General features: G+C 42.1%; 2 protein-coding genes across 4 annotated transcripts; one reads left to right on the top strand and one right to left on the bottom strand.

The window, feature by feature from the left end:
- The first annotated feature begins 12,583 nt into the window (after positions 1 to 12,583).
- pcbp2 (poly(rC) binding protein 2) lies at positions 12,584 to 18,068 on the top strand. 2 transcript variants are annotated; one of them, XM_062459310.1, is made up of 13 exons: positions 12,584 to 12,761; positions 13,810 to 13,943; positions 14,112 to 14,135; positions 14,273 to 14,305; positions 14,436 to 14,552; positions 14,642 to 14,773; positions 14,873 to 15,001; positions 15,108 to 15,182; positions 15,625 to 15,666; positions 16,203 to 16,275; positions 16,373 to 16,428; positions 16,565 to 16,734; positions 16,852 to 18,068. In XM_062459310.1, exons 2-13 carry the CDS (start codon positions 13,875 to 13,877, stop codon positions 16,886 to 16,888), a joined length of 957 nt encoding a protein of 318 aa, XP_062315294.1. In that variant the 5' UTR covers positions 12,584 to 12,761; positions 13,810 to 13,874; the 3' UTR covers positions 16,889 to 18,068. The 2 variants fall into 2 exon arrangements, with proteins under 2 accessions (XP_062315294.1, XP_062315293.1); XM_062459309.1 differs by having other exon boundaries at positions 15,625 to 15,684.
- Positions 18,069 to 18,769: 701 nt separating this feature from the next.
- On the bottom strand, positions 18,770 to 27,185 carry map3k12 (mitogen-activated protein kinase kinase kinase 12). 2 transcript variants are annotated; one of them, XM_062459308.1, is made up of 14 exons: positions 26,974 to 27,185; positions 24,945 to 25,499; positions 23,777 to 23,960; positions 23,480 to 23,671; positions 23,168 to 23,326; positions 22,895 to 23,053; positions 22,621 to 22,729; positions 22,393 to 22,502; positions 21,928 to 22,044; positions 21,658 to 21,792; positions 20,828 to 21,551; positions 20,672 to 20,739; positions 20,156 to 20,453; positions 18,770 to 19,986 (listed from the first exon to the last, which is right to left on the bottom strand). In XM_062459308.1, the coding sequence occupies exons 2-14, from the start codon at positions 25,441 to 25,443 to the stop codon at positions 19,837 to 19,839; spliced, it is 2,904 nt and encodes a 967-aa protein (XP_062315292.1). In that variant the 5' UTR covers positions 25,444 to 25,499; positions 26,974 to 27,185; the 3' UTR covers positions 18,770 to 19,836. The 2 variants fall into 2 exon arrangements, with proteins under 2 accessions (XP_062315292.1, XP_062315291.1); XM_062459307.1 differs by lacking the exon at positions 26,974 to 27,185 and adding an exon at positions 26,673 to 26,778.
- Between the last annotated feature and the right edge of the window lie 657 nt (positions 27,186 to 27,842).

Genomic DNA, 27,842 nt, shown 5'->3' with positions numbered 1-27,842 from the left:
GTAGTGTACTTGACAAAGGCAACCAACAAAGCAGATTTCTTTATTTAAAAAAAACCTTGTTCTGGTGCTGACTGTGTGTTTGATATCTAGAGGTTGGCTCTCAGTGCTGGAGCTCTGATATAAGCACCCCTGGGGTCACTGATTGCTTTGAGTGAATGTAAGCTGAGACAGGAGCCAGAAGGCTGGTGTCCCACAGTGTTAATCTAACTTCAGAGGGCTGTGATCTGTTCAATGACATTTTTACCTCTTCCAGTGTCTCTGCTGACTGCCACTGTTACAACACACACACATGACTCAAGCAGACAGCATTCACACAGACAGCGTTCTGCCTCTGCTGACAACGCGATTAAAATCATTTAGAAGACGTGCATGAAATTAATTTGAAATAATTGATTGTTTGGGCATTCATGTGGAAGAATTTAACAGAGGGCAGATTGCAGCTGGGATTGTCTCCTCCAGGCACCCACACTTGAGTATATTGCTTTTGAATCACATATTCCTTCTCCATAGTGCTGCTGGTCCCTGTAGCCAAAGGAGCTTTGATTACAGGCAAAACAACTCTGATTTATTTAGAATGTCCTGTTTTCTGGAAATTGTGTTTGTTTAGTAAAGATGCATTTTACTCATGTTTTGAGGCCATATCAATGTATATGTTTGCCTTACACACATGTATACGGTATACAAACATTCACACATACAATGACAAAGAATTATTCCTGAAGTGCATTCAGAATTCTCTTAAAGTCAAAAACAGTTTCTCTCTGCGTGAGTGCGGACAGCCATGCGGTATTTCTGCACTACCAACAAGACTGTGTATTCATCCACATCCCCAATCTTCCTCTCCTCATCCACACAGAGGACTACTATTATCGTACTGGCTGCTCTGAATCAGACTCTCTCATCCCCCTGTTGCACAGTATGTCCTACAACTGAGAACTGTCACTGCACATCAGTGACATTGTTTTTGTCTGATCCTGACTTAACAGAGCATTCTCAGAAATAATATGAAAAATCTGAATGTTTTCCTTTCGATTTGTTAAAGAATAATAAAACAACTTGCCAACCACTGGTTTAATTACCTTAATTGCCTTGCCTGAGAGAACAACTCTTACTCAGACCACAACTGAAAACAATTAATATTTTCAAGTTGAGTAAATATTAGACAACACCCGAAAATACCATAAGTAGGCAGAACAGCTGGTCGGGAATCCTCCCAGTGCTGGACGCAGGAGACATGATTAATCACCAAGAGACACACAGTCATTAATTGCTGTGTGTTGCTGATTAATTGTCCCTGGTGAGCGACGTTCAGCTCAACATGCAAATTTGTGTCAGAGGATCCATTCAGTGACAGTGGGAGCGGGGACATACTGTACAGCGACACATGCAGGGAGATAACAAACCGTCCATCAGGGACTTGACTACTGGATCACAGGCTTGTACCACATCTAAACCACTGATATTTTGGGAGAAACGCTACGAAAGAACCATGAATACAGAGATGCATAATAGGCACAAGGAGAGATGGAGCCAAGTGTAAATAATATTCCTGCTAAGTGTCGCGGTCAAAATGTGCCGATAGTAATAACACTTCATCTTTTTATCTCTGTCGCAGTGCTAATGGAGAAAGGAAAAAGAGGGGGAAAGGAAGGGAGAGATAACACAGGACAAAGGATAGCCACCATCCACTGACCTGCTAGAACCAGGTATCGAAGACCCAGCAGCTCAGGCTACATTTACATTTAGCAGACGCTCTTATCCAGAGCGACTTACAGTAAGTACAGGGACATTCCCCTGAGGCAAGTAGGGTGAAGTGCCAGGGACACAACGTCATTTGCACGGCCAGGAATCGACCTGGCAACCTTCAGATTACTAGCCCGATTCCCTAACCACTCAGCCACCTGACTCCCCAAGGCTGGGATCTATCAACACAGCCAGACCATAATCACCTTAAGCCCCTTCTTCCAAAGAATATGGAGGTAGAGCATCATTAGCAAGCTCATCATAGTTTGTATAATTATAAAGGATGAGATGAGGCGTTCTTGTAGAGAGAGGAAAAAAAACGGTTCACTCTACTCAAAGTTTTGAATAGATAAGGAGTGTTCCGTCATTCTGTGACATACTCTAGGGGCATCAAGTGAATTTTCCAGCTGCAAACCTACTTCAAGAGCTGTGAAATCTATAATAACACACATAATTCAGTTAGATGACAAAGTTTGAGTCTTTGCTTACCATGTTTTCGTTGGCTTCATAACATGTGGTCAACAGGGAGTCTACAAATCCACAAACTGGTTGCATTGGAAGCCTTGTTTCTATGGAGAACAAAATGATCTGATATGAAAATGACATGCCATTGTCTAAAGTCTAAAATACATGACCACACAATGACAGAACAGTTAATACAGTGCCACTATAAACAACAACAATGTCTACAAGTGTTCTGACTTACAGAAAAATCAGTTTATTATCAATAGTTTTTGACTTGGAGAACTAAAATGGACTTGAAGAGCTATACATTTCGTGTTGACAGGCTAGCATGAGTTTTGACAAAGTGAGTTTCGCGCTTCGGCATGCATTATGACACAGCCAATTTGGCAATTCATACCCATGCTAGTGTCACACTACGTGGCTGTACGTGAAACTGTGTAGTCAGGGACATGTGGGCTGATGGAAGAACTGTGCTGTAATTGCCTGGCTGTGTACACCAGCTGACCCTCCACCCACCACAAACTGCTAACTGTAGAGACATGGAAGATGGGGGGGGGAGTAATACTAGCCTGGCTCTGCCCTCCTACGTACTTCCGCTAAATTTTTATTTTGATTCTGTACTAGGTCTGGGATTTCAGTGTATTAGTCGGTTTTCAGAAACAATTTTTTGTAGGTCCAATCAGCGAACAGAGGGAGTGGCTGAGAACAATGACGTTGATATCGTGCATTAGTTTGAGTTGTAGTTCAGTAATGGCCACAACATGATGTTGTGGCCATGTTGTGGCCCTCCTCCCCACGAGGTTTGGGAAAAGTTTGATTTTCCAACTACGGCAGCTAGCTCCGTTACAGTAGTGGTGAAGGAGTTGGCTAAGGCGAACACTAGCGATTGGTTATGGCAGATCAGAGTGGCTCTGAACAGATCCAATAGTTTTAAACTTCAACAGAGTACCCGCCTTCACGGAAGTTAACGCTTGTCAATGGAGCAATCCCAGACCCTCTGTACAAATGAACGAAGGTCTGGTTAGGACCAGGCTAGAGTAATACTGGAATGCCTGTAAATCCATGTAAACTTAAAGAGTGCTTGAAGGCTGAAAAAAGGATAAGGGAGAGAGAAGGGAGAGGAGAAGAGGGAGGGGAAAGGATTTTTATGAGGTAGTAAAGTTAGGGGAACCTGTTAGGTTTAAATCTACTCTTCTCTGCCATCCATGAAAGTGCCATGACCCACACAGGGAACATACATCAGCAAACCCAATACTTTATTCAACTGGCTTTGCTGAATGTAATCAATGACAACGGTTCATTTCTACCATACCACTACTTTAATTCCAAAGACGTCCCCGTGTTGACGTCACATCGGTCAGCCAGAACTGTAGCACATCATGTTGTTACTGTGTTCTCCTTCTCTCATTCTGACTCAGGCTGCCTGAAAAACACCCACCATTCTGGCACTCAGCCAGCTTGGTTTCCTTGAAACCCATTGGTATCACGGCAGTTAGCTCCCTGGCAGCCGATACAAGACTGGCACCCAAGTGACTAAGCAAAGAGAACTGCAGTAGAGAGGGACGTTTTAATCTGTGTCCCTTTGGTCTGGTGGAGTGACTAACTCTCCCAGGTAGCTCCGCCCACAGTGTGACTTGTTTGGGCTTGGTAACCTGAGCCATTTTGTCTTGCCTCTGCAATGTTTCTGATCTGTTCTCCATCTGATAAGAAACAATACCTGCTATAATAATATCTAACATCAAAGCTTGTGGCATGACGTACACATGAATGCGACAAGAGTCGGTACAAATTGATGCAGTGGATGTGTGAGGGTGGTTAACTCTTTTGCTGAGATGTGGCACACCATACACATTTGACCTATGCAGGTAAGCATGCAGGTAACCATGCTCCACAAAAGCCTGTAGTGGGATCCAGAGAGACCTGGTACTGACAGTGGCTCCACCGAGCAGCTTCGCGCACACTGCCTCACTGACACCCCTCTACATGTTACCCCAAGATTTGTGGCCCAGTCGAGCTTGGATAAATTATTAATCACTCCACTGATGACAAATTGGGTTTTTAATTGTGGGAAGTCCTGTTCAACAACAACAACCGTGGGCCAGGCCCTGATTCATACTGGCTGATCGATCTGCCCCCTTACTCAGCCTTGTCTTTCTGAAGCCAGTGTGCCAGGTTACATACAGACAGAAATCTATCTGGGCATGAAGGGCTCTAGCAGGTCATACTTAATCAAGAGACTGTTACAGCTGTCCTGTTGTGTCTCATATCTATGTATCTCTGTGTATCTCTGTGTATTTGGCCCGGAGCTGTTTGTGTTATTGCATTTGCAGTTTGATCAGCAACCCAACTGTAATTGAGTTATATTGCTATGGGATATGTCTTAAGAAAATGATATTTGATTATCATTACATCACTGAGTTAGAGGGAGAGAGAGAGAGAGAGAGAGAGAGAGAGAGAGAGAGAGAGAGAGAGAGAGAGAGAGAGAGAGAGAGAGAGAGAGACAGATAGAGAGAGAGAGAGAGAGAGAGAGAGAGAGAGAGAGAGAGAGAGAGAGAGAGAGAGAGAGAGAGGAGTAGTATCAAAAAACAACTAGAGTATTATTCCATAAAGATTGCCTGAAACTTCAAGTTCAACCAGGTAGGCTATACAAACATACAATATTATTAGATTCTTTATATCTGTGTCATTATATCCAATCAATATACAACATTGCAATTATAAATAACTGATAGTGTAGCTTTCTTGACTCGTGGGGCTGCTTCTGGTCGTACACATAACCTAACATGAACAAACTAGTAGCGTATTTTAGGATAGCCTATCAAGATATACTCAATGAGAAGTGAATGAAATCCCAAAACTAGTCATGTTAGACAAGTATTCAACAGACAACCATCAGCAGCAATACATCCCACTCCACATGATTAATCTGACACGTTTCAAAAAACACGTTAGTTATTATTCCAATCACAGAAAAGCCTACCTTTTTCATGTCAAGATATTGGATCGCAGAACGGATGACTCGGTCGGACAAGAGTATCCAGTCCCTTTACCTTACATGTCTGTTTTTATTGAGAAGCGATAATCTTTGATCTGGTCTGAAATGAACAGCGCGGTTCTAAAACATTATCAGGGCTGCGATTGAAGGTCCTTCAGGAGTGTAATAATTGTTTGTTGTGCCTTCCGCCGTATTCCCCTCTGCCTGTCGAGAGGCTAAATGGGATCTCGCCGGTTCTTTTCGGTTCCCATAATTCAGGCTCATTCACGTTTGCAAGGAAAACGCAGTTTGGAGGCAGCCGGCGATGCTGCGGCGTTTGTTCCATGGAGACATGGGATGTGAGGTTGGGGTGGGGGTGGGGGTGGAGGCATTAGAGGGCCCCGGGAAAAAAACGTGCAAATAAACTGTCATCTCATATGGAATTCATAGAAAATAGTCGTACGAATTATAAATCATCACCCAGCACACAACATTACTTTTTTCCCCACACGAACTTATAACATAAGGTAAAACTGCCATCACTGTCTGTCACAAGATAAATGTAAATCCTACTAACGGTACAGAAGCACAATCCATGCATGTCAATGACAATTTATGTAGACAGCCCTTAACCCAAAGAGTAAGGATACTGGATGGCCCTTTAGATTCACCACAGAATAAACATGCTCGTCATGGATTCGACATATTCTGGGTCCTGCAGTAACAGCTGACTTTTTAAACGTGTGGAGTCCTGTTGTTTTTCACCACCTACCAGAGCAATAGACTCGTCATCCATTCATGTATGTATTTATTTGTTTGTTTAATTGTGCTGTGGTTTCTGCTATTAGATGCAGACATTTGTGCAAAGGAATATAACAAATAGGTCCTACTATCAGTCGGTCATAGACTAAGCCAAGGTTCCAAATTGGATTGTTTTTCAAATTCTGTATTTCCTTTGAGCACCCTTTATGAATTCTGACACACAAACACACAGTGTCTGCTATGTGGAAATTCACTTTCCCTTTTTCCAATGTCCCAGTTTGAAATTCAAACAAGAAAAAAGATGCCCTGTTTCCTCTACTGAGAAATGCCCTGTGTGGCTGTATTCATGATAACTAATTTATCATGTCACCATCAATTCCAGAAGTGAATATTTTAACTGGTCTTGGACTCAGATGTTGAAATATCTTTACCTTTAGTGTGAGGTTCTGACAATCATCTGACAAAATACATTGCCTCTCATTAAGATGCATGATTAATTCAACTCTATGCATTCATCTACAGTAAAGAGATGTAGAGCTGTAACCTTCTTATAGAAGTGTGTCTGTTTACCTGCACATAGTGTGTGTTGAGAGAGCCAGTTCCAGTTTGTTGGATTACATTAGATACAGACTTCTGCTCGTGGCAGTCAAAAGGGCAATGCATAGAAGCACCTTAAATCCCCAAGCATATCCAACTCTGTCCTCTTTATATATGCAGATTATATTTGATAAACAAAGAGACAGATATGCATGCTGTTTGTGGGCAGCAGCTCCTTTTTGATTGCTCAGGCTCTGTAGTGTTCCGAAAACAATCAAGACTCACAACTTGGTACCTTAGTTGAAAAATCATACAATACCATATTTAAAAATGTAGTTGTCCAAGCACGTGTACTGACCTGACCAACTGTACTCCCAAGAAAACAAACTCTGGTCAATAACATAATTATTCATTCATGCCTGAAAAGACGGGACCAACTTCTGAGCGTTAGACTCAGGTACTTTATGAAGAGAACAGACTGAGTGATGCATCCTATTGCAGGTCTCTCTCCCCAATGGGAGCTATGTAGTGCATTAGTGAGATGCCTATCAACAGATAAGCAGACCATGGCTAATTATTTTAGTGCAAACAGCTTGGCTAAGTCAAGATGTATTCATGCTTCAGCAGGATCAGGTGTTTTCAAAGTAAACAAATCATTGAAATGTATTTCTTGCCAATTTATCCAACCCAAGATTTGTTGAGTAATCGTGAATTAATTTATACTGTTTCACATGTATTACATTCATGACTGGAAATAAAACTGCAATCAAATATCCCCTCCTTAACCTTCTGACAACAGTTCACCATTTGGCAAACTATCAGTATATTATATATCACAGTTGACTGATGTATACAAGATATATTGTAAGTCTTTCGTGTTACAAGTATACCCCTGCCCTGTGTTAAAAACCCCCACGTAAATTTTATTATTGAGTAATTTATCATTTAATTTATGTTAGTATAGTTTAATTGACTTGCAATTACAATAAAATAACCATTTTTACTTTGGGATATCTACAATAGTGGCTAATGAAACAAAACTTTAATAGTTAATAACTATAAATGTTGCATTTTACATGATTGATTTCCATTTTTTGTCATAAACCTCTAGTCTTTAATTTGAATGATGAAACATATTTTGGGGATAGGATTTCTTTTTAATAACCACTACTAATTCATGAAATACCCTCAGTTGTTTTCCATCAAAGCCGATACCAAGCCCGGCACATCTTGAATGTCTGTATCTCTGCTTCTGTACACTGCCAGGCCCTGCTCTGTGGAGCATCACATTACTCTGTTCCATAATTGACAAGCTGTTCCTTCTACACACCTCCTTCTCTGTGTAGGAGCCTCTCCAGGTCTTATAAGATGTTTCTCATATCATCCACAATCAGCATTAATATGTATTCCTCCTTGATGTGCTTGTGCAGTCACCACTCTGTGTATGTGTGTGTGTGTGGGGAGTGGGGGGGGGGGTAAAATCAGGTAGTTCATTAATATGGGGTCAAATTATAACTTCGACATTTGGTTTTTCTGCTCTATATACCAGACCAAGCGCACAGTTACCATGGTTTACAATGTAAACCATGGTAACTGTCCAAATTTAGCAGAATCAAGGCTTTCATGTAGATTTTGAATGATCATTCAAAATCTACATGAAAGCCTTGATTCTGCTAAATTTGGAACACTCGGATTTACAATCTCTCCACTTCTGTAAGTGGAGAATTATTTTTTGTAATAAAATATACATGACCTTTTCTTTACTAGAGGTAAAAAAATACTAAGAGTATAAACTAAATATGGATAGTTCACTGAGACTCAGACTCAGTACTCTAGTCATGTTGGTCCCCATGTTTACAATATTTTGGTTTGATGGTCTACAATATTATTCACAAATTCCTTGTGGACTGGTGACATTTTAACAACCCCAACCTCTCAATGGACTGTTTCTATAAATGCACAAAGTCCAGAGAAGTTGCCCGTTGGCTTGTATAACTGGGTTCTTCCTGTGGAGGTTTGGCATTATAATGCAGACTGCTCCTCATGCTAGTGCCCCCAAGATGTCACGCCAATTATTTGTCGCTGTGGGAGAAACCTATTTGTGGAGGCTATTCTTAAAATAAAAGCAGGAAGTCACAGCCTTTCTACATCCTATCTTGCTCCTGACTGGACAGATAAGCCGGCACGTGTCACCTCTTGCTGTGACCCTGTACGGCCATCAAACCATAGCCATAGAAAGGTGGTGACGTGGCAGTCACATGACACATAACCTATTCGTTCTGTTCTCACCCCAGCAGAGTGACTCCAGTCCCACCGTGCGGCTCTCTGCTGTTCCATTTTGGACAGTTAAACTGATTTTACCACATGCCTAAGGCTCTGCCACACGTTAGGCCCAACCTTGAGTCTGTTACTGGCATTCACACATCGATGTCCTTGAATGGAGAAACAGAGAGATGATTTGTTTTGATCCTATGTTGTCCTCGAGTGTTTGGTTGACATGGTATACAGTTTGGTTAAAGTGTTATGTACAGTAGCACCCTGCTGAGTGACCCTACTGATTGAGTAATTCAAATGAAGTGTCCCATGAATCCCATACAAAATATCAAATGGCATTTTCAACTAATAATAATAATAAATAATTCACAGTGTATGCTGATTACAAAATCACCAGATTATTACTGGACCAAATGTCCCTCTCTCCCTCTGGCTATTAAAATGTATCGCCACATTTCTTTCAATAATACAGCTCATTTACCTTAATATGCATAACAAATCTACAGCAAAACAGGCAAAACCAGATTGGCTATTGTAAAGCAAATATAGTGTCCCATTACAGTAGTTCATGATGGCAACTATTAGATTTCCCCATATTAAACCATAAAACGGCAGCGTTTTAAGGGAGACCGGGTCACAATGAGATTATGCAATGTCCTACTGAACATTAGGCAAGGTAAGAGACCTGACAATGAAAGAGGCAGTGGGTTGACTGAAGCAGCTGGCAGTAGGATTTTAAGTGGGCGAGTGACATTTTGTCATAGACTCGAAGCGAGATAGAGGGATATGAGAAAAACAGTTGGTATGTCAGATAAAAGCAGTGAAGGAGAAAAAAGGGGTCGTAAAGTTTTGAGGGGGAGGGGGGATGCCTGAGAGCCAGGACTGCAGTGAGAAAGAAGGAGGGATTAAAGTGACCAGACTATTATGCAAGCAATTGGTCGACAGGAGGAGACACACATAAAAGAGGAAAGAGGCCATGTAGAATTTGACCAAGCTGAAGAGCCACACCAGTACTTGTTATGTTGTAATCTGTCTTTCAGTGATTGCTCAGATCAAACTGGGGTACTTTTAACCTAATTAAACATCCCTCCTGTTTTAGACTGACACAGGCATGGGGACAGACATGAGCAACATCTTAATATAACACCGCAGCATGTATAATTAATATTACAGGCACACAGGTTACTCTGTAAACTGTCCTGACCAAACACTTGTTAGTTTCATATTGTGGCAATTCCTACCAACTGCCTCCCATTATTTCTTTGACATTGTGTCACAGTATTTTGCCACAGGTCTTGTACTCAGTTAATTTAGTTAACAAATGGAATTCAGCTGTAACATAGGACCTTATCATTCTTGCCTGTGCCTTCCTTTGATTTTCTCTTGTTTATCAGATGCATAAAACAAGTATTTGATTCCTTTTTTCACCATATTTTCTACCTTCCAACTCGGTAAGTTTGACAAAAAAAAAACCCTATCTATCGTCTTCTTATAATCTCTTGATATTGCCTGTGCTGCCAATATCTACCTAGAAATTGGCTTCCTCTTGCTTGGGCTGACCCAGCCAATGATTCTATAAAAAAATATTAATAAAATAAACGTATCAGTGTGGTAATCCTGGCACCATCGAGGCAACACCACAGATGGCGTTGTGAAGCAAGCTCCAGCATCCATTGCCTGCATTAATATTTAGAAAAGAGGAAGCATTGGGTTGAATCTCTACCTGTTGTGCGGCATTTCTTTAAATGGGAGAGATTTAAAATAAATGAAAATGATCTAGACATGACACTTTAATGTTGTACAACCCAACTTTTCTGCTTGACGGTAAACTAGGACTTTGTATTTAAGGGCAAGTGTGTGATGTAACTCATACAAAAAAGAACATTGTGTCTATTAATTGCAATGTGAATTATTTGGTGTGTGTCAGAGTAACAAGCATGTGGTGAGTGAGGTCAGACAGATTGCTGTCAGCATGGCCATGAACACATGGCTGTTCAGTTTGATCCTCTTGTACAGCATCTCTAAACTGTTCTGTGCACCCTAGTATCAATATAGTCAGTTCATTCAGGCTCTCCTTTATCTGCCTTTTATTATTGTCTCCTCATTATAAACCAATCAACCCTACCTGCTGGACCAAACTAAACTCCTCACAATTCATCACCTTAATCACCCCATCAAAAAAGAACATGGCTAGCCTTAAAAAAAAACTATCATCCATCATGACAACTAAAGTCAGGAATCATAAAGAACAAGATGACTGTCTGCCTCTATGCTGGGTTATATTTTTAGGTTAACGGGTCATTCAAAAGTTTGTGTTTGTGGCTGCCTATATCAACTGTGATATCAATGGGTCAGCTCAGTGAGTGTGTCCACTTATACGTCTAATATCGTGAACATGCAGGTTGTCAGATCCATGAACAACTACAGGGCCGCTAGGCTCCCCAGTGAGCATCATCACAACCTTAAAAGGAGGCCCTGATGCTTCACTATACTCACCACAGGGGAGACAGCAGCAAGGGGGAATGTATTTTCAATCCCCTGTCTTTTCATCCTCTGAATCTCTGTTGACATTTAGAGCTCAGAGGCTTCCAAGGCCTGACTTCTATAGACAGTTGGGGGCCAGTGTTTTAGTTTTATGTTGGGGCCACTCCAGCTTAACATCATTTGTGTCTCATTTGGTACTCCTTGCACCTATTTTTGCTCAATGGGAGCTGCAAGCCAAATAATATGGTTGGGAAAATGAGTATAATGGTGCCCATTTCAGACTGGGCTACATTACTGAGAGAGGCTCATTACTGACTAGCATTATGCAGCCAGGAACTGTGCTAGTTCCAGCAGTTAGCATCAGCCTGGGATGTCTGGCAGAATGCAAAGGGATGATAGGTTGGTTTACATACTAGAACATAGACATTGTCATCTGTCTCTCTTTTACTTAATTACCTTCATTGGCTGGTAATCAGGAGTTATTTTACTAAACCTGTTCTCTGTAATCCTTGGGGTGATTTTAATGCCGGAAACATCTGGAAATATTTGGCTCATCCAAGATTTTCAATAGACCTATATCTATGCAACCTCAATGCTTCACATTAGCAGCTTGTCCTCACTGCTCAAACTGCCATCTGGAATTTGAATAATTTGAAAAACAGCTCAGTCTGCCATAGGTTCTTCTTAATGTCTTGTTTACTTCTGTGAATCACGTGTCTGTGGTTGATTAAGATGTACTCTGTTAGCTTTTATAACGAGATTTTCTCTATTTCAAGGTAACAATGTTGATTATTTTTAAATCTACACACCATAAACTGCAGTTAAAATGTTATCCATGTGTACCTCATTGTAGTCAACAGGAGAATGAAGAAGATTCGTTCTGGAATGTAGTGCAGTTTTACGATCTTAGTTCAGATTTTAGTAGATAGATCACTTCTTGCCAGGAATTCAAAAAAGGCCTTCTCCACTTCACATACTATGCACTTATGATACAACATTAGGACTCCCTCTACTGTATTTATATTGAAATTACACTGAAAATAGCTAGTTTGGAGACTGTCAAGGCCCTCGGAAAGAGATGCAACGAGATGCTTGGAAATATTTTACTTTGCAATTATTGACTTGATTAGAGTCTTTGGTTTAATAAGTCATCAGAGCTATCGAATCGTGTGGCACTTCAGACCTTTTGTTAAAATGTTTAAATATAATTGGTCTTGTGATTTGTATACTCTTCTCATTTTAATTGATCTATATTTTTCTTGCTTGCTTGCTTTCTTAAAATATATATATATATCTGTTGTGGGCGGGCGTCTTGAGAGGGGGCGGAAAGTTCGGTTCAAAGGTGAAAGTTGAACGATTTTCACTTTGTTGTCTTTTGTGCTAAGCAGCAGAGTGGAGCCTGATCGAGTAGCAGCGTCTCTTCCCTCTTCCCCGAATCCTCTTAAAACTCCCTCCCGAACCTCTCCCCTTCTACCCTCGCCACCCTACCCTCCCCCTGATTACATTTCAAAGGACGGTGCAGGTAAGGCTGCCCAAACTTCTGTGTTTTCTTCTTCAGAGAAGGACAGGGTTAACGGAGCGCCTCAATGAGTTTTACAGGCCGCAACATTCAGAACAGCGGATTACCGTACATGCTAAGCTAAATTCGCAGCTAGCTAGCTAACTAGCACTTTTTTCTGTCAACTAGCTAGTAACGTATCATACAGTACTGATTGAATGACATCCGGTCTTGCTAACTAAACATGATTATTAGGCTATAGTTAGCTATCGAATAATCAACTGCACTTTAAATTATGTAATATGGCTGTATTGAGAATGGTTACCTGTCTTTATTATGTTAGTGGCTTTAGTAGGTAAATCTGCTCGCTATGATTTGATCTGTACCTAGACTAGAGCTAGCTAGCTATCTTGCTTCGCCGAACTGGGGTAACTATCCTGATGCTAGCTAGCTACTTGGCTGGCACTAGCTAGCTAGCAGAGTGAGCTAAACACCTTAGCTACAAAACAACGATGCAAATGTTAATTAATCAGTTATTCTACAAGCTCGAGAGATATTTCTAATACATTGCAAATCCGTTTCAGTAAAGAAGTTAATTGTAGTTGTGGTCTGTGTGTATTAAGTCGTTATGCGTTTGATTATCAAATGTGACATTAAGTTCAAGCTATTCAGACTATATACTTTTTGATGTATACCGTATGGAAATAAATGGTAAAAAGTAAATTCATCAACTGACAGACTTGGCTAGCTGGCCATACCGTTGATGGCGTTGAACTATTTGTACGTACAAATCAAGTACGTAGTTCTTGTAGCTAACATTAGACTTATATTCAATATTTTAACCGCAGGAAGACTTGGTAACTATGTGATTAAGTCTGCTAAATGTCAGTATACTTATAAACTAGCTAGTCTTATCTCAGGTTCCTTCCTTGATGGGTCGGAAGGGAGATGGCTAACTGCCTGATTACTACAGATTCTATCATCCGTGATTTCAGTATTGAACTATGAAGGCTAGTTGGTGTTAATTCTACTGACAAAGCATTTACTTTGTGTGCATCTCCTCTTCTTGTAGACCTGGTACCTGCAACGAAATACTTTTTTTCTTGGCAAGTTTAGTCTTCAAACAGTGCAGCAGCTATGGATTCTGGTGTGGTTGAAGGAGGACTCAATGTCACCCTAACCATTCGACTACTCATGCATGGGAAGGTGAGTGTACTGTGTGCAGATTTATAAAGACCAGGAGGTCCCATCTGTAAATGTCACTCATATCGCATGTAAGTTACGTTTTTACACTGCAAGACAACAATCAATCAAGTTTTATTATTTCCCTGTGCCATCACAATCATCACAATATATTATTGTTTCTTATTACAGGAAGTCGGGAGCATTATTGGCAAGGTTAGTTACTTTTAAATACTGTCTTAGTCTGTTTTAATTTAGCTTTAGTTTACACTACAACCACGTCTTAAAGAGTGAAACCAGTCCTCTGGTGAAGTTTGTTGTGTAAACATTGTGTGTTGTTGCTCTTTCTGCAGAAGGGAGAGTCAGTGAAGAAGATGAGAGAGGAGGTATGTAAGCCTCCTGGCTGCAGGTGGAGATCCAAATGTGGCATTAGTAGTCAGTGGTGTGCCTCCTGCTTGACCGGGCATTGGTTTATCATTGGTATTCTTTCACCATCTTGTCTTATAAATCATGCAGAGTGGTGCTCGTATCAACATCTCAGAGGGGAACTGCCCAGAGAGGATTATCACCCTGGCTGGCCCCACCACCGCCATCTTCAAAGCCTTCTCTATGATCATTGAAAAACTGGAGGAGGTTAGTTGACTTTTAGCTAGTTTTTTTAAATACTTCAAATGGATGCATGATAATTGAGCATCCATCTATTTAATTTTTCCTCTCTGCAGGACATTAGCAGTTCAATGACGAACAGCACGGCCACCAGCAAACCACCTGTTACTCTGCGAATTGTCGTGCCTGCTAGCCAGTGTGGCTCCCTCATTGGCAAGGGCGGCTGCAAAATCAAGGAGATCAGAGAGGTTGGTGCAGCTAAAAGACAAGTGAACAGTTCACTTTTACAGAGAGCTGAGCTGTGCAATTGATGCCCATCAGTAATTTCTCTTCCTGTCTGTCCTCAGTCAACAGGAGCTCAGGTACAGGTAGCAGGGGACATGCTTCCTAACTCAACAGAGCGTGCCATTACTATTGCAGGGACTCCTCAGTCCATCATTGAGTGTGTAAAGCAAATTTGCGTTGTAATGCTTGAGGTAAGAGGGACACATGGTACATTGCCTGTTTTGCACGCACATTCGATCAAATGATACCATTTGTGGCATCTCTGCATTGCTAACTGTTATATCTCTTTCTCTCCAGTCTCCCCCTAAAGGTGTTACCATCCCTTACAGACCCAAACCCTCAGGATCTCCTGTCATATTTGCAGGTGGTCAGGTAAATAAGATTCAATCATTCATATCTGCCTCAATGCATTTGCGAACAAGCTTATTTTACTGGCAGTCTTGTTTTTCTTGTTCACATTGCAGTGGTAGATAGTAATTTATAGTTCTACACTACAGTGCTTGGTGATAATCTGCTTTGTGCGGACGTTGACATCATGGCCAAATAGCCTCCAGAGTTTCTATCTTGGGGATGAGAAGTGCCCTGAAGCAGTTCAGAGTAGCTGCCTGATGCTGGGTGCACGTGCCCGAGACTCATATCAGCATGCTTATGTGTGCTCTGCCCATTATTGTGTGTTGATGGCCAAAACACCAACGGCTTGTGTCAGACTTGCAGAAGCACAGGTTTACTGAATATCTCAGCCCCTGTTTGTGTGAGTGGGTGGGCATGTCTTTTTCCATCCTACACCCTCCTAAGAGCTGTTCTGTCATTGCAGGCATATGCTGTCCAAGGACAGCACGCCATTCCACAGCCTGACGTAAGTGAAGGTCCCTCTGTAAGTGAGCCCATTAATTTACACATACAGTGAATGGTCCTGGGTAGTCATGATACCCTCTCACAATTCACCCTGTACCCACTATCTCATAGCATCTCTGCTTAATCTGAACTGCATCTGACAATTTGAGGAAATGAGTTGTAGTTGCTAACACTGACTGTAACAATGTGGCTGTTTCCATTGTGCTCCATTGTTCCATTGAAAATGTCATTCATTTTCTTTCTTTCATCACTAATATGTATATCCAATAGTGGTCTACCATGTGCCTGATTTGTGTTGGATCCTGTGGTACTTGCATATTAGTCTTTGTTGGGTAACTGTTAGCAAAACAGCACTGTAGCTTTTGCATTGTGTCAATGGCCTATTTACTTTTGACGTCTGTTGTAATGAACTCGGCCAAAGCACTCATGCTGATCAGAGCCTTCCATCTCTGCCTTATCCCCCCCTCTCCACTTCCTGTTCTCTACCCCTCTCCACTTCCTGTTCTCCATCCCCCCCACACTTCTGTGCCTCTGCAGCTCACCAAGCTTCACCAGCTGGCCATGCAGCAGAGCCCCTTCCCCATCGCCCCGAGTAACCAGGGCTTCCAGGGTAGGTGGATCTAGGACAGCAGAAGGCATTCTATTTGTTCCAGGTTTTAACCATACAAGATCACTCAGGGTTTCTTATGTGCTCTCTCTGTTTGAAGCTGGGATGGATGCATCTGCACAAACTGGTTCTCATGAGCTGACCATTCCAAACGATGTGAGTGTGGTATACTCCAACTACTTGAGCCACTCTGGTGAAGGATTCCAATAGTTTGCAGAGTTGCGCTTTCTAATTGTCTAATGACAGGACTACCCCTTTGTCCCTGATGCTCACCTCTCCTCCTGTCCCTCAGTTGATTGGCTGCATCATTGGCCGTCAGGGAGCGAAGATCAATGAGATCCGTCAGATGTCAGGGGCCCAGATAAAGATCGCCAACCCAGTCGAGGGCTCCTCAGACAGGCAGGTCACCATCACAGGTTCCCCTGCGAGCATCAGCCTGGCTGAGTACCTGATCAATGCCAGGTAAGAGCTACACCACAACTTATAACCACATTTAAATAATACATTTTCAGTATCATTGTGAAATATTCTGCTCCCCTGTAATAGTAGTCATATTTGGTTCACCTTTGTATTTTTCAGGCTGTCTTCTGAAGCCACTGGACTGGCAGCCAACTGATATGGATGACCTTAATCAGCACCTAACGTAAACCCCCCCCCCCCTTACTTTTTACCAAGAGGTCCCTCACTGAAGTTAATGTTAAAAGTCCTCTGAACTTACCTTTTGTTCTTTCCTTTGGTTCTACACCTACTCGGTTGTAATTACAATTACAATGTATTGGTATTTTATTTATTTATTGTTTTAAAAATTCCCATTGCATATAGTTTTTTAAAGTTTTGTTGTTCTTTTTGGATGTATCTATTGTGATCTTAATATAGCAGAAAAAAAGTTTTGGAAAAATCTGAAAAGGCATATTTAATGTTTTTTATGTCAGATTTTTCTTAGAAAATGAAAAAATGAAGAAAAAAACTCCAATAACATAGATGGACTGTTCTTTCCCTTCATTTGATGAATATCTATATGTATTTATTTTTATTTAATACACAGCTCCTTGTGTTAGAATTCACTAATATTTGCCATTATCTATCTAAAGCTGAACTTCCTGGATGAGGCTTTTTGGGTAATGGTTAAACGTAGGTGTAAATTATGTGCTCTAAAAATTGTATTATGGACGATGGTGTCAGAAATGAACTGATTTCTCCCTCTAAAGTGGGAGGTTGAGGAGTATTTTAAACTGCATTATGTGTCATTTATTTTCATTTGCTGTATAATGGTTTTGTCATTCCTGTCTTTTCATCCTTTTAAGTTTCTGTCAATCAGGACGTGTGAGCTTTGTGTACTGGATTCTAATGGGGTGGGTTGGGCATGGTCACTTCGATCATTTTCATCACTTTGGTGATTTCGCCTGTGTGAAAGATGTTTTTCTCCTGAAATTACTAAAATAGTAATAATGATGATGATAATAACATTGAAATGTTTGTTTTAAATAGAGAAAATATTTTTTTTAACTGCAGGGACGGGGGGGATGCTGCAAGGGGCTAAACTAAAAAAGACCTATTGGTCTTGATATAAGTATCATGCTGAGTTATTTAATTAATATAACTAAAAAGATTATAGAAATAATACTAGTTTCCTGCTATCCTTTTTGCCTGGGTCAAATTTTATTTTTTATTATTCTTTGCAGGATGAAGAAACTGACATTTTTGTGCACGTTTTCAAAATATTGTAGATTTGGGTGCAATTGAATGGTTGCAGAACTTAAATACAGAAATAAAAAGATGTGAAATGTTTAAAATGACCTTGGTTGCTTGTTTGTTAATCTCATAAGTTTATAGAAAGTATATTATTCAATATGCTGAAATTAAATTGTGATCATTTTGTGTTTGGGCAAACAAAACCAGATTCTTCTAAATGATTATTATGTACAGTACTGTGCAAAAGTCTTGGGCACAATAAAAAATAAAAAAGGTTAAGGAAAAATGCTTTAAGAAATAATTAAATTTAAAAAAGTTACAAAAAGTTTAGCAAAATTGCACTTTTATACTGCTGCATAAATAAAAAAATTATATTACATATTTGTTTGATTAAACGTTGCATTCAAATCTGATATACTTAAACGAAAAAATGCAGCAACATTAAATTTAGATTTACTATAATTCCAATGTATTTTGACTACAAATAGGTACGGTACAAAACTTTCTGCATCACTATTAGTATCCTCATCTGCCTCCTCACCTACGAGACACCAGAGATGTCGCCTACTAATTAATAAACTGCTTTGCGCAATTCCTGTGCTATTCTTAATTACGATTAAATAATAATGATAAAAGCTGCCCTTGTGTACACACCGCCCTCATCGAAACATGTAATTCAAGAAAAGCTGTAGCATTTAATTGAAGAAATACAGTATAAGACATTATTTGTGTAAAAAATCTTGGGTGCCCAAGACTTATGCACAGTACTGTATGAACAACCAAGACAACTCTTTTTTTACCCAATACATTTTTTTTATTGTTGCTCATAGTATTTGATTTTGATATAATTCATATTTTACAGGTACAATGTGCAATGCTGTATAAAAACAAAACCTCTATTAAATTCAAATGGTACTTGTTAAACTACCACCAGAGAGCAGTATTCTATCTCTGATCTGGCTACTTAGTGATCTTAAAGGGATGAGTCTATTTAAAACTCAGTGGTAGGGACTCAAAATCCAAAGAAGTCTTCCACATTAACAGCTGATGGCCCTAATCATGAAGTATGTTTTGAAAGAGTATAACATTTTGGTGACATTTTCATTCCATTATGACATCATACATTTTTTTGGGTGCCAACAACAATTCATTAACAAAAACTTTTAGTGAAATAATACTTTCAGGATAAAAAAGTGTAAACCTCACAAAATATAAAACGGACACATCCAAAACTAAAATTATAAAGTGTAGTCATGCATTTGTTTATTTGGGCTGCATACCATTCATTTTTACATCCGATTTCTTTTTATCTTACACATAAAATACATTTAGATATTTCTGAATTAATGATATCTACTGTACATATTTATTAGTATGGGATGTATGAGTTTATTGGATATCAGGGTCTTCCCAGAGAAGTGATTGTACAGGATCAATATCAGGTTAAAAATAAAATTAATTGTGTTTGTGTTTGAGTGCACAGGTGTGTATGCGTACTTGAGGTTTTTTTTTGCTTAACTGGAGCAGTGGCTAAATGTACCTGGTTAACAATTGACCTAAATCCTCAATCAAAACCCCAACTACATCTAAATGACATGTGTCTGATGTCACAAGCTGCCAAAGAAGCTGCTGCCATTTAATGACAAACCAACTATGTTATCTGATGAAGATTTGCTTCCTAACAAACCCATATTGCTCCATATGTTAACTTGTCATAGTCTGAGCAGAGTTTATATGACCCCTTCTGACATCAGTCATGTCCTGCATTGATAGACTGGGTGTTCAGTAGGCTCTGTGATGGTTCTTCATGATAAGGTAGCTGTAGTTCTGATCTGTTCTACTGTCCAGGGGTTGGACTTATGTGAGGCCTGTTTAAGGCCCCTGAGGGGACCCTTGTGACGGCCCGGGTTGGGTTCCACATGGAGCCCAGGCCCCAGCGCTGGGTGGACGGCTGGGTTCTCCACTTCCTGACTGGTCGAGCTCGGCACTGTCACAGTCCGAGTCATCACACAGCACCCGACTCTTGAGTCACAAAGAGAGTAAGAAAAGAAATAAGCCACTTTGCAAATGGAGCAATGTTTTTACAATGCTTTTAGTGATAACCGTCCAATTAAATTCGAGGACATCACATAACAGGAGGAGATAACAGACAGACAATCCTGGAGCTAGAGTGAATAGGGTAGTCTAGTACCTCATTAGGATTCTGTCCTGCGTCCAGCTGAGCCTTGGCTTGGCGCAGGCCTCCCTCTCTTTCTGACAGGCCGTCAGAAGCCTGCGCCGGGTCAGTGTTGTCTGCCGGGATCTCTGACCCCTGAGACAGGAGGTCATCGCTGCGGTCGTCTAGGCGGTCGTCTGTGTTGGTGCTGACCACGTCAGGCGTTCCACTGTGGGAGTGGTCAGTAGTGTGGCCCTCCTCGCCATCTGAGACAGACAGGTTCTCAGAGCTGAAAGTAGACACCGACTGGCACTTGATGATGCTGGTCGGACGTCTTTGGACAAAGAACAAGACATTTTGTTTTACGTTGTTTGTTTCAATTTCAAAATGCACGTTATTTACCTGCTGCAGATTATGTAAGATCCAAAAAATCACTTAAAGATAACTTAAGCAAATTGTTTAAAATCAATGGTTAATTTTATGAACCATTAAGAAAACCTGTTAACGAAAAAGTCCTTGTATTTTATTGCTGAAGGACAGCAACTTCCTCACCGTCTCCGTGGCAACTCCACCTCACTGTCAACTTCCCCCTCCTCCTCTTCTGATGACACCCCCCGCCTCTGTAGGTACAGATGAGCAACCAATGAAACACAAGCTATAAAAAGGGTGCATTGTGAATATGTACTGGCTGATTTACGTGCTACGTACCTGTTTCCGTGTGATAGCTGCCCTGTAGAGTATGGCTGAAGGGGTGAGGTGTTGACTCCCAATGCCTCCTGATGCTCCTCGGGGCAACCTCACAGCCCCTGCTCCGTCATCTTTGTCTTCTCCATCGTGGGGCAGGCGTGGTGAACCCAGAACAGACCCCCTGCCCGCCGCAGCCCCCCTCCCACAAGGTGAGTCAGGGCTGCTGGAGAAGGGGAATGAGGCTGCATCCTCACTGGGCGTATCACTGCGCGGCGGGGTCTCTGTGAAGTCATCCAGACCGGCCGCCCCACCCTCAGATCCCAGACCTGCGGAAGCACTGAGGCTGCCGCCCCTCTCCAACCGCCTCACGGTAATGTCCCCCTTCCTTTGGCCGTCCGCCTCCAGAGTGCTGGAGATGAGGTCCGGGCTGGAAGAGGAGAGGTGTCTTGTCTGCTGCTCGTGGCTCAGGCCCCGCAGAGCTGCACTGGGATCCAGGAGTTGTGTAGAGGGCCCTGTAGAAGAGCTGTTGGCCTGAGTGGATGTGTCTCCATTTGGGGAGGACTGGGTGGCCTTCAGCCCTGCTAGGTCCCCGCTGCTGCCCTTGCCAGGTTTGCGGTGGCGGGTCTTCACCCTGCGAGAGCGGCTTGGGGATGTAGAGGCCCTGTTAGGGCCGGAAGGGATGGTGACCTGCGTTACAGAGGAGTCCATCTTGGGGATGATCATCTCAGACTTGAGGATGTCTGGCCTGTGAGATTGAAATAAAAAAGTGAAATAGTCAAGATCACAAACATCTTGCTACCTTCAACTTGATATTATCCATATTTTCCCTAACTCTGGGTGTGACCTCTTACCTCTTTCCAGAGGGCAGTTTCTGTGGAACATTTCGCTTCTTAATGAGCTTGTCCATGGAATTGGAAGAGCTGCTCTGTCTTGAGCTGTGGTGCTTGAACAGTCCTGGATACTTCTTATCCAAAGACTGCTCCCTCCTACATAGTAATTAGTAGATCGTTTTCATTGGACTTTACCTTATGTTTATTGTTATTTTCTCGTAAACATTCAAATCAAACTCTATCGGCATTAGACATTTGTTAGAAACGTGGAGTGCTTTGCCTCAGCCATACCTCTGCAGCTCTCTCTCTTTGAGCTCCAGCTGCAGCATGACTGCATTCAGTTCCATGTAGAGGCTGTTGGCCCTCTCCAGCTTCCGCTCATAGTGCTCACGGATGTCCAGAGCATGCCTGAAAAAACAAAAATAACACATCAGGTTTTCGCATGAGGGGAGTCATGTTGTTTGAAAGAAATGCACTCTGGGCACTTTTACATCTCAAACAGTGCAGTTAAAAGAAGCATGCTGAAAAAAGCAGGGGAAATTAGAACAAAGATCTCATAACCCAGTTTCTTTTAACAATATAATAAACAGTTTGGGGCTAGGGCTACGTTTGGGTCAGAACTGTGGCTCACGGTTACAGCATGTCATCAGCCCCAGAAACACAGTAACCGCCAGTACATGTGATAACAGGATGGCATATTGTGGTTGTTTATTATTCTAGGCAGGAACAGTAACCATGGTGAGCTGCCCTACATACCTGAGTTCTTCCCGGCGGCGGTTGATCAGTTCCTCATCCAGTCGGTGCAGACAGGTGCCCTCAGACTTAATCTTCTCAAAGTGCTGCTTCACCTCCTCCCGCCACTCAGCCTGAGGAATACACAGTGCACATACGTACATACTGTTCGTGTGCACGTGTGTGTGAATTTGTCCACATATTTATGACTCCTGCACTACCCTAGATTTCATGAGATCTACTGCCCAGTACCTGAGACTTGAAGTAAGTCTCTTGAGGGGTTGAGAGTACATCAGCCGATGCTATATCCAGGTGAAGGAGGATCTGACGGAAGGAGGGTCTATTTCTGGGTTTACAGTTCCTGAAAAGCCAAGAATATCTTTTCAGAGCGACACCTTTGTACATTTACGATCTGTCGGAAAAATCTATATGGGTCCACAAGGACCAATTCCATCTAATGAATGTTTAAGTGGAGACAAATTGTTTCCCTTGCAACCATTGTACCCCATCCTTTCTCTCTACTCACCAACACTGCCTCAGGAGGATCTTGAAGCCGTCAGGGCAGCTCTCAGGTATAGGCAACTGGAGGCTGTTGTTGCCCACACCCCAGATGATAGCAGAGGAATCCACATCTTTGTAGGGGACCTCTCCTGTCAACATCTCCCACAACACCACCCCAAACGACCTACAGAACACATCAACACATCATCCGTTATAGTAGTATTAACAGTTGTGACTTCAGCCAGGAAGGTGCTTTTTATGTGCTGATAAAGATTTAAGATTTGACAGTATCTCTCACCAGATGTCCACCTTCTCTGAGACCGGCTCATTCCGTATGACCTCAGGGGCCATCCAAGCCACCGTACCAGCGAAGGACATCTTGGTGCTCTTGTCACTGAGCTCCTTGGAAGTTCCAAAGTCTGAGATCTTTACCAGATCATCATGAGTGATCAGCATGCTGACCATTTGCAGAGAGAAGGGAGACAAAAAACATCAACCAAATCCTCGAGCCTGTCATCAACATAAGTACACTCTGATCTCTTTGGGGATTTCGGGGACTTGGATTTATGTGATAGTATTGAACCTAATGTTCATGAGGGAAGGAACTCACTTGGGAGACTTGAGGTCTCTGTGAATTATTTTGTGGAGGTGCAGGTAGTTCATGCCCCCGGCGATGCCCATGGACCAATCCACCATGAGAGAGGGGGTGATCTTACGGCCAGCCCGCAGCACCTCATACAGCTGGCCCTGAGCACAGTACTCCATCAGAATACAGTAGCAGGGGGCCTGGGTGCAGATACCCCTGAAGGAATGAAAATAGAGAGAGATATAAGATGAGTGCAGTTCAAGTTCATGACAGTCTGATGGGTTAGGGCTAGAGGAAAGGAAAGAGTTAGCAATTTCTCACTTGAAAGTGATGATGTTGGGATGCTTAAGTTTGCGAAGGTGTTTTATCTCCGTCTCTTTGATGTCCCGCACTTTCTTCACAGCTACATCCTCTCCGTGAAACTTTCCCAGGAATACAGCGCCCTGTGCACCACTGCCCACCCACTGCAGGTCAGATATCTCCTCAAATGGAACCTCCCAGGATTCTAAATGCATTGCAAAACCATCAACACAAGGACAGAGTATGTTACCAACAGCTGACGGGAGGACAGACGTCCAACAATCAACCAGATGAAATGTTCTGTATTATATACATAGGGAGTCAGGTGGCTGAGCGGTTAGGGAATCGGGCTAGTAATCTGAAGGTTGCCAGTTCGATTCCCGGCCGTGTAAAATGACGTTGTGTCCTTGGGCAAGGCACTTCACCCTACTTGCCTCGGGGGGAATGTCCCTGTACTTACTGTAAGTTGCTCTGGATAAGAGCGTCTGCCAAATGACTAAATGTAAATATACAGTTCAGTCGTCTGTTGCTAGATTAGACATGTTCGACATAGCACTGCATGTTGTATGTTGTAGTACAACATAATCAGGAAGGTGCATGGAGTGATGTATGTTGTAGTACAACATACAGAAGAAGGGAAACAGCTAATCTCTCCATCATCTGTGGGAGAAACACATGAATGAGGGAGTCTAGTCACTTGGGGAAGAGATAAGCCTGACAGAATGAGAGAGACTCGCAGATCAATTCTTCATGAGGTCCACTGAAGTCTTGTCCTCCCTTGGGGCCTACTGCTTTGGAGGCAGGCAGTGGTATGTGCCTCTCACTAACCAGCCGTGAATGCTGGCTGGGGCTATGGCTGTGAATGAAGCTCCAGCCCACGCCAGCAATGCTATGCCATGCAGACACAGAGCAGGACAAAGTAGCAGTCACAAAGTGCTTCTTGATGAAAACAATAAGCATGGACCAACATCTCCTGCCCACTTGTATTAGATATAATGCATTTCCATGGTTACTGTCTTCCGTCAATAACTTTACACAGTGGTCGACTAGCATTTGGAAGTGGAAAATAATTCAGTATCTTCCACCCTACAAGGCTTCCTGCCTGTTTTGTACAAGGCTGGAATTTACAGTATAACCTTACATTGAGGAAACTATGAGTTGAATACAGTTACACGAAGGTCATACTCACTCCATGCACCTTCCTGATTATGCTTATGTTCAGTTGAGTAGGCCTTCCCAATCATCGTCCAGACTGGCTTCAGGCAGCCAAACAGTCCCTCTAGAAAACCTCCACTTCCTGACTGAAGTCGGATGTTGTCTGATTGGCTACGAACAGCCCCGGCCTCTGAGCTGAGGCCAGCCTCTGCCCCACCCCCACACTGGCAGGCCTCATGCTCATGCAGTTTGAGCACACTGTTGTCAAAGTGGGTGGGTGGGCCATCGCTGGGGGTGGGGCTGTTACCACAGGTGTGAGGGCATCCTCCTCCCCCTGCTGGGCTACTCTGTCCCCCTGTATCGATGGACAGCACATTGCGGAGGACACACTGGGTGGGGGTCAGGTCAGTTTCAGGGGTGCAGGCTGGGGTGTCTGCATCTAGCCTGCAATAAGGGGGCTCTGAGATGGGTGTGCTAAAGCCTGAAAGGGATGGGGAGGGGGCACGGGGCTCATGGATGCAGGTTCCACTCATCAGGGGGTTCCCCAACAGTCCCAGAGGGATGGAAGTTGAGAGGGAGAGGGGAAGGCCTAGGTGAAGAGATAGAGATGTTAATGATTAGTAGTGTCAAAAAGTCTGGTTGTAATGTACCTACAATCAGACCTTAATGTTCTTACATGTTATTAACAAGGCTTATATCCTGAATTATATTTTGCTGCAACGCCGTTTACTTGGTTAATTCACAGTGTAACACCAAAGGCATAGAAACCTGCATAAAAGATTCACAGTGTAATATAATATTCAGTAGTATGACAACCATTTGAGAAAGTCTAAAACTGCACATAAATCTCACATAAATGTCGACACATATGATAAAGTGTCCAGTTATATACAGTAGTAGTAAACTTGTGATTTAAAAAGAAAAGAGGCATGTTTTTTTACATTCTGGTATTTTTACTATGCACAAGTGCAAATGTATACAACTCTTGCATGTCTTTTTATATTTAATTTATATAGGTTAGTTTGATTTCTTAATAATAGCCTTTTCTATTGACGCCCTAATGCTATTCTGTTTCAGCACTGAACAGCTCCGTAGTATCTCACAATGTTTCCAAAGGACAGTTGGTGTGTAGGAATCATGCAGTGGACCATTTGCAATGGCTATGAATGATAGGCCATCAAACCAGCCTATTCAGCTGAGATGGAGAGCAGTTTTATGAATGAACTGAGGAAGGAGGTTACACTGGTACCATCTTTCATCCAATCTCATTCTTCTAGGAACATCATAGGCCAAATTACAAAGTGTATCCTATCTATGAAATATAGCATAGTCCCCTGTTTTTATGATGGTTGTATTGCTGGACTTTACTGTGATGTAGTCCTTACTGATCACTCATTTAGTAGTAAATATGATGGAAATAAGCTAATCACATACGTAAACTTAAATGGAAAAATACTATGGGCTAAAATATTTAATGTCTTTGTGTTGTTGAATATGACACTATTGCATAACTAACCCCATTATGTACAGTATATATGCATTGGAGGTGAGGAGGGGGGGGGTGGTATATACCACGTACTGTACTCAATTCACATTGTACAGAAGACCTCTAGCCTATACTGCACCACTGCATGGGAACCGCTACGACTGTACGAATTGAAAGCGTGAAATGGAAAGAAGCTGGGCCTTTGGGAAATAGCAGTGCACACAAACGCAGGAAGATCAATCTTTAAATAACCGAGGATGTGATGATGACACTCACTAGCATCACAGTCGACGTGCATGAATTGAGCCCGAGCCCTACGAGTCCATGCCAAGTCAAACTGCCGCAGCGTCTGTCTGTAGATTTACTGGATATTGGCATCAACACAAATATTTCGTAATATATAACACAGTGCACTAATATGATTTATCCCATTAATCGACGATTATTTAAGCAAAAACGTAGAATTAACATGAATATTATTAAATAATGCAAGCAGCAAATGCAACACACCTGAACGTCCGAAAATACCTGGTTTCATATTTGCTCCATATTAATTGATAGTATGACATTCCCATACCTTTCTGTCTGTTTGATGTCGCGTACTCAAGTGAGGGGTGGGCTCAGCTTTCTACATGCAGTAATAATGAACATTCGTCGTTTTTCCTCTTCGGACGGTATCTTGTTTTCCAGTGAAAGTCCCTACCCACGAGTTCACGTTATCAGAACGAATCCCAGCGGGCAAATTGTGTTATCAATAACCGGGGACCCATGGAACGTGAGGCGCGCAAGGGGTTGGGGGAGGGAGCTGTCTCCTTCCCAGTGCTGAATTGACGTCACGAAGTTGCGAGCAACCCACAAGGGGGCGCGAATATCGCCATCTATGAGAAATTCTCTGGCTTCTGTAATTCTTTCCATCTTCATTCTTTGGAGTATCGTATCGTTGCATATTTTACACAAATGAAATTATACAATTATGTATTAATTCAAACTGTTATAACTATACAGGCCGTACCTCAAATAAAAGTACGGTAGAATATTTGGACAATGGAACAATGCTGATTCTCATGTGTATGACATGTATGAAGGCAATTAATGTATGACATTTTCCTTCCAATTAACAAACACGCAAATAGTAAATAGGGATGTATTTCAATATGTCAGTGACCAGACAGTCAGTGACCAGACCTAATAAGCACAAAGTCAATATTACTGTGTGACAAACTATTGCACACACGGAGACCAAGCCCACCACTACCACCACTATCATCTGGATGGGGGACAAGTCCACAACTCGCCCATACAGTAGATGCGTTCATTATGAAGTCCCATTCAGGAGAGCCAGGTGTGAAGCAATGTTGTCGTGTGTCCAATAGATGGCATCAGACCGTATTGACTGAATTTGCGGAGTTGAAATTCTCCGTTCGGTTTGTTCCTTGCTGATGTTCG

The sequence above is a fragment of the Osmerus eperlanus genome, chromosome 4 (assembly GCF_963692335.1).
Source record: "Osmerus eperlanus chromosome 4, fOsmEpe2.1, whole genome shotgun sequence".
In the NCBI taxonomy this organism is placed as follows: Eukaryota; Metazoa; Chordata; class Actinopteri; order Osmeriformes; family Osmeridae; genus Osmerus; species Osmerus eperlanus.
Note: the sequence above shows the minus strand (reverse complement) of the source record. Positions and strands in the feature narration are given on the sequence as shown.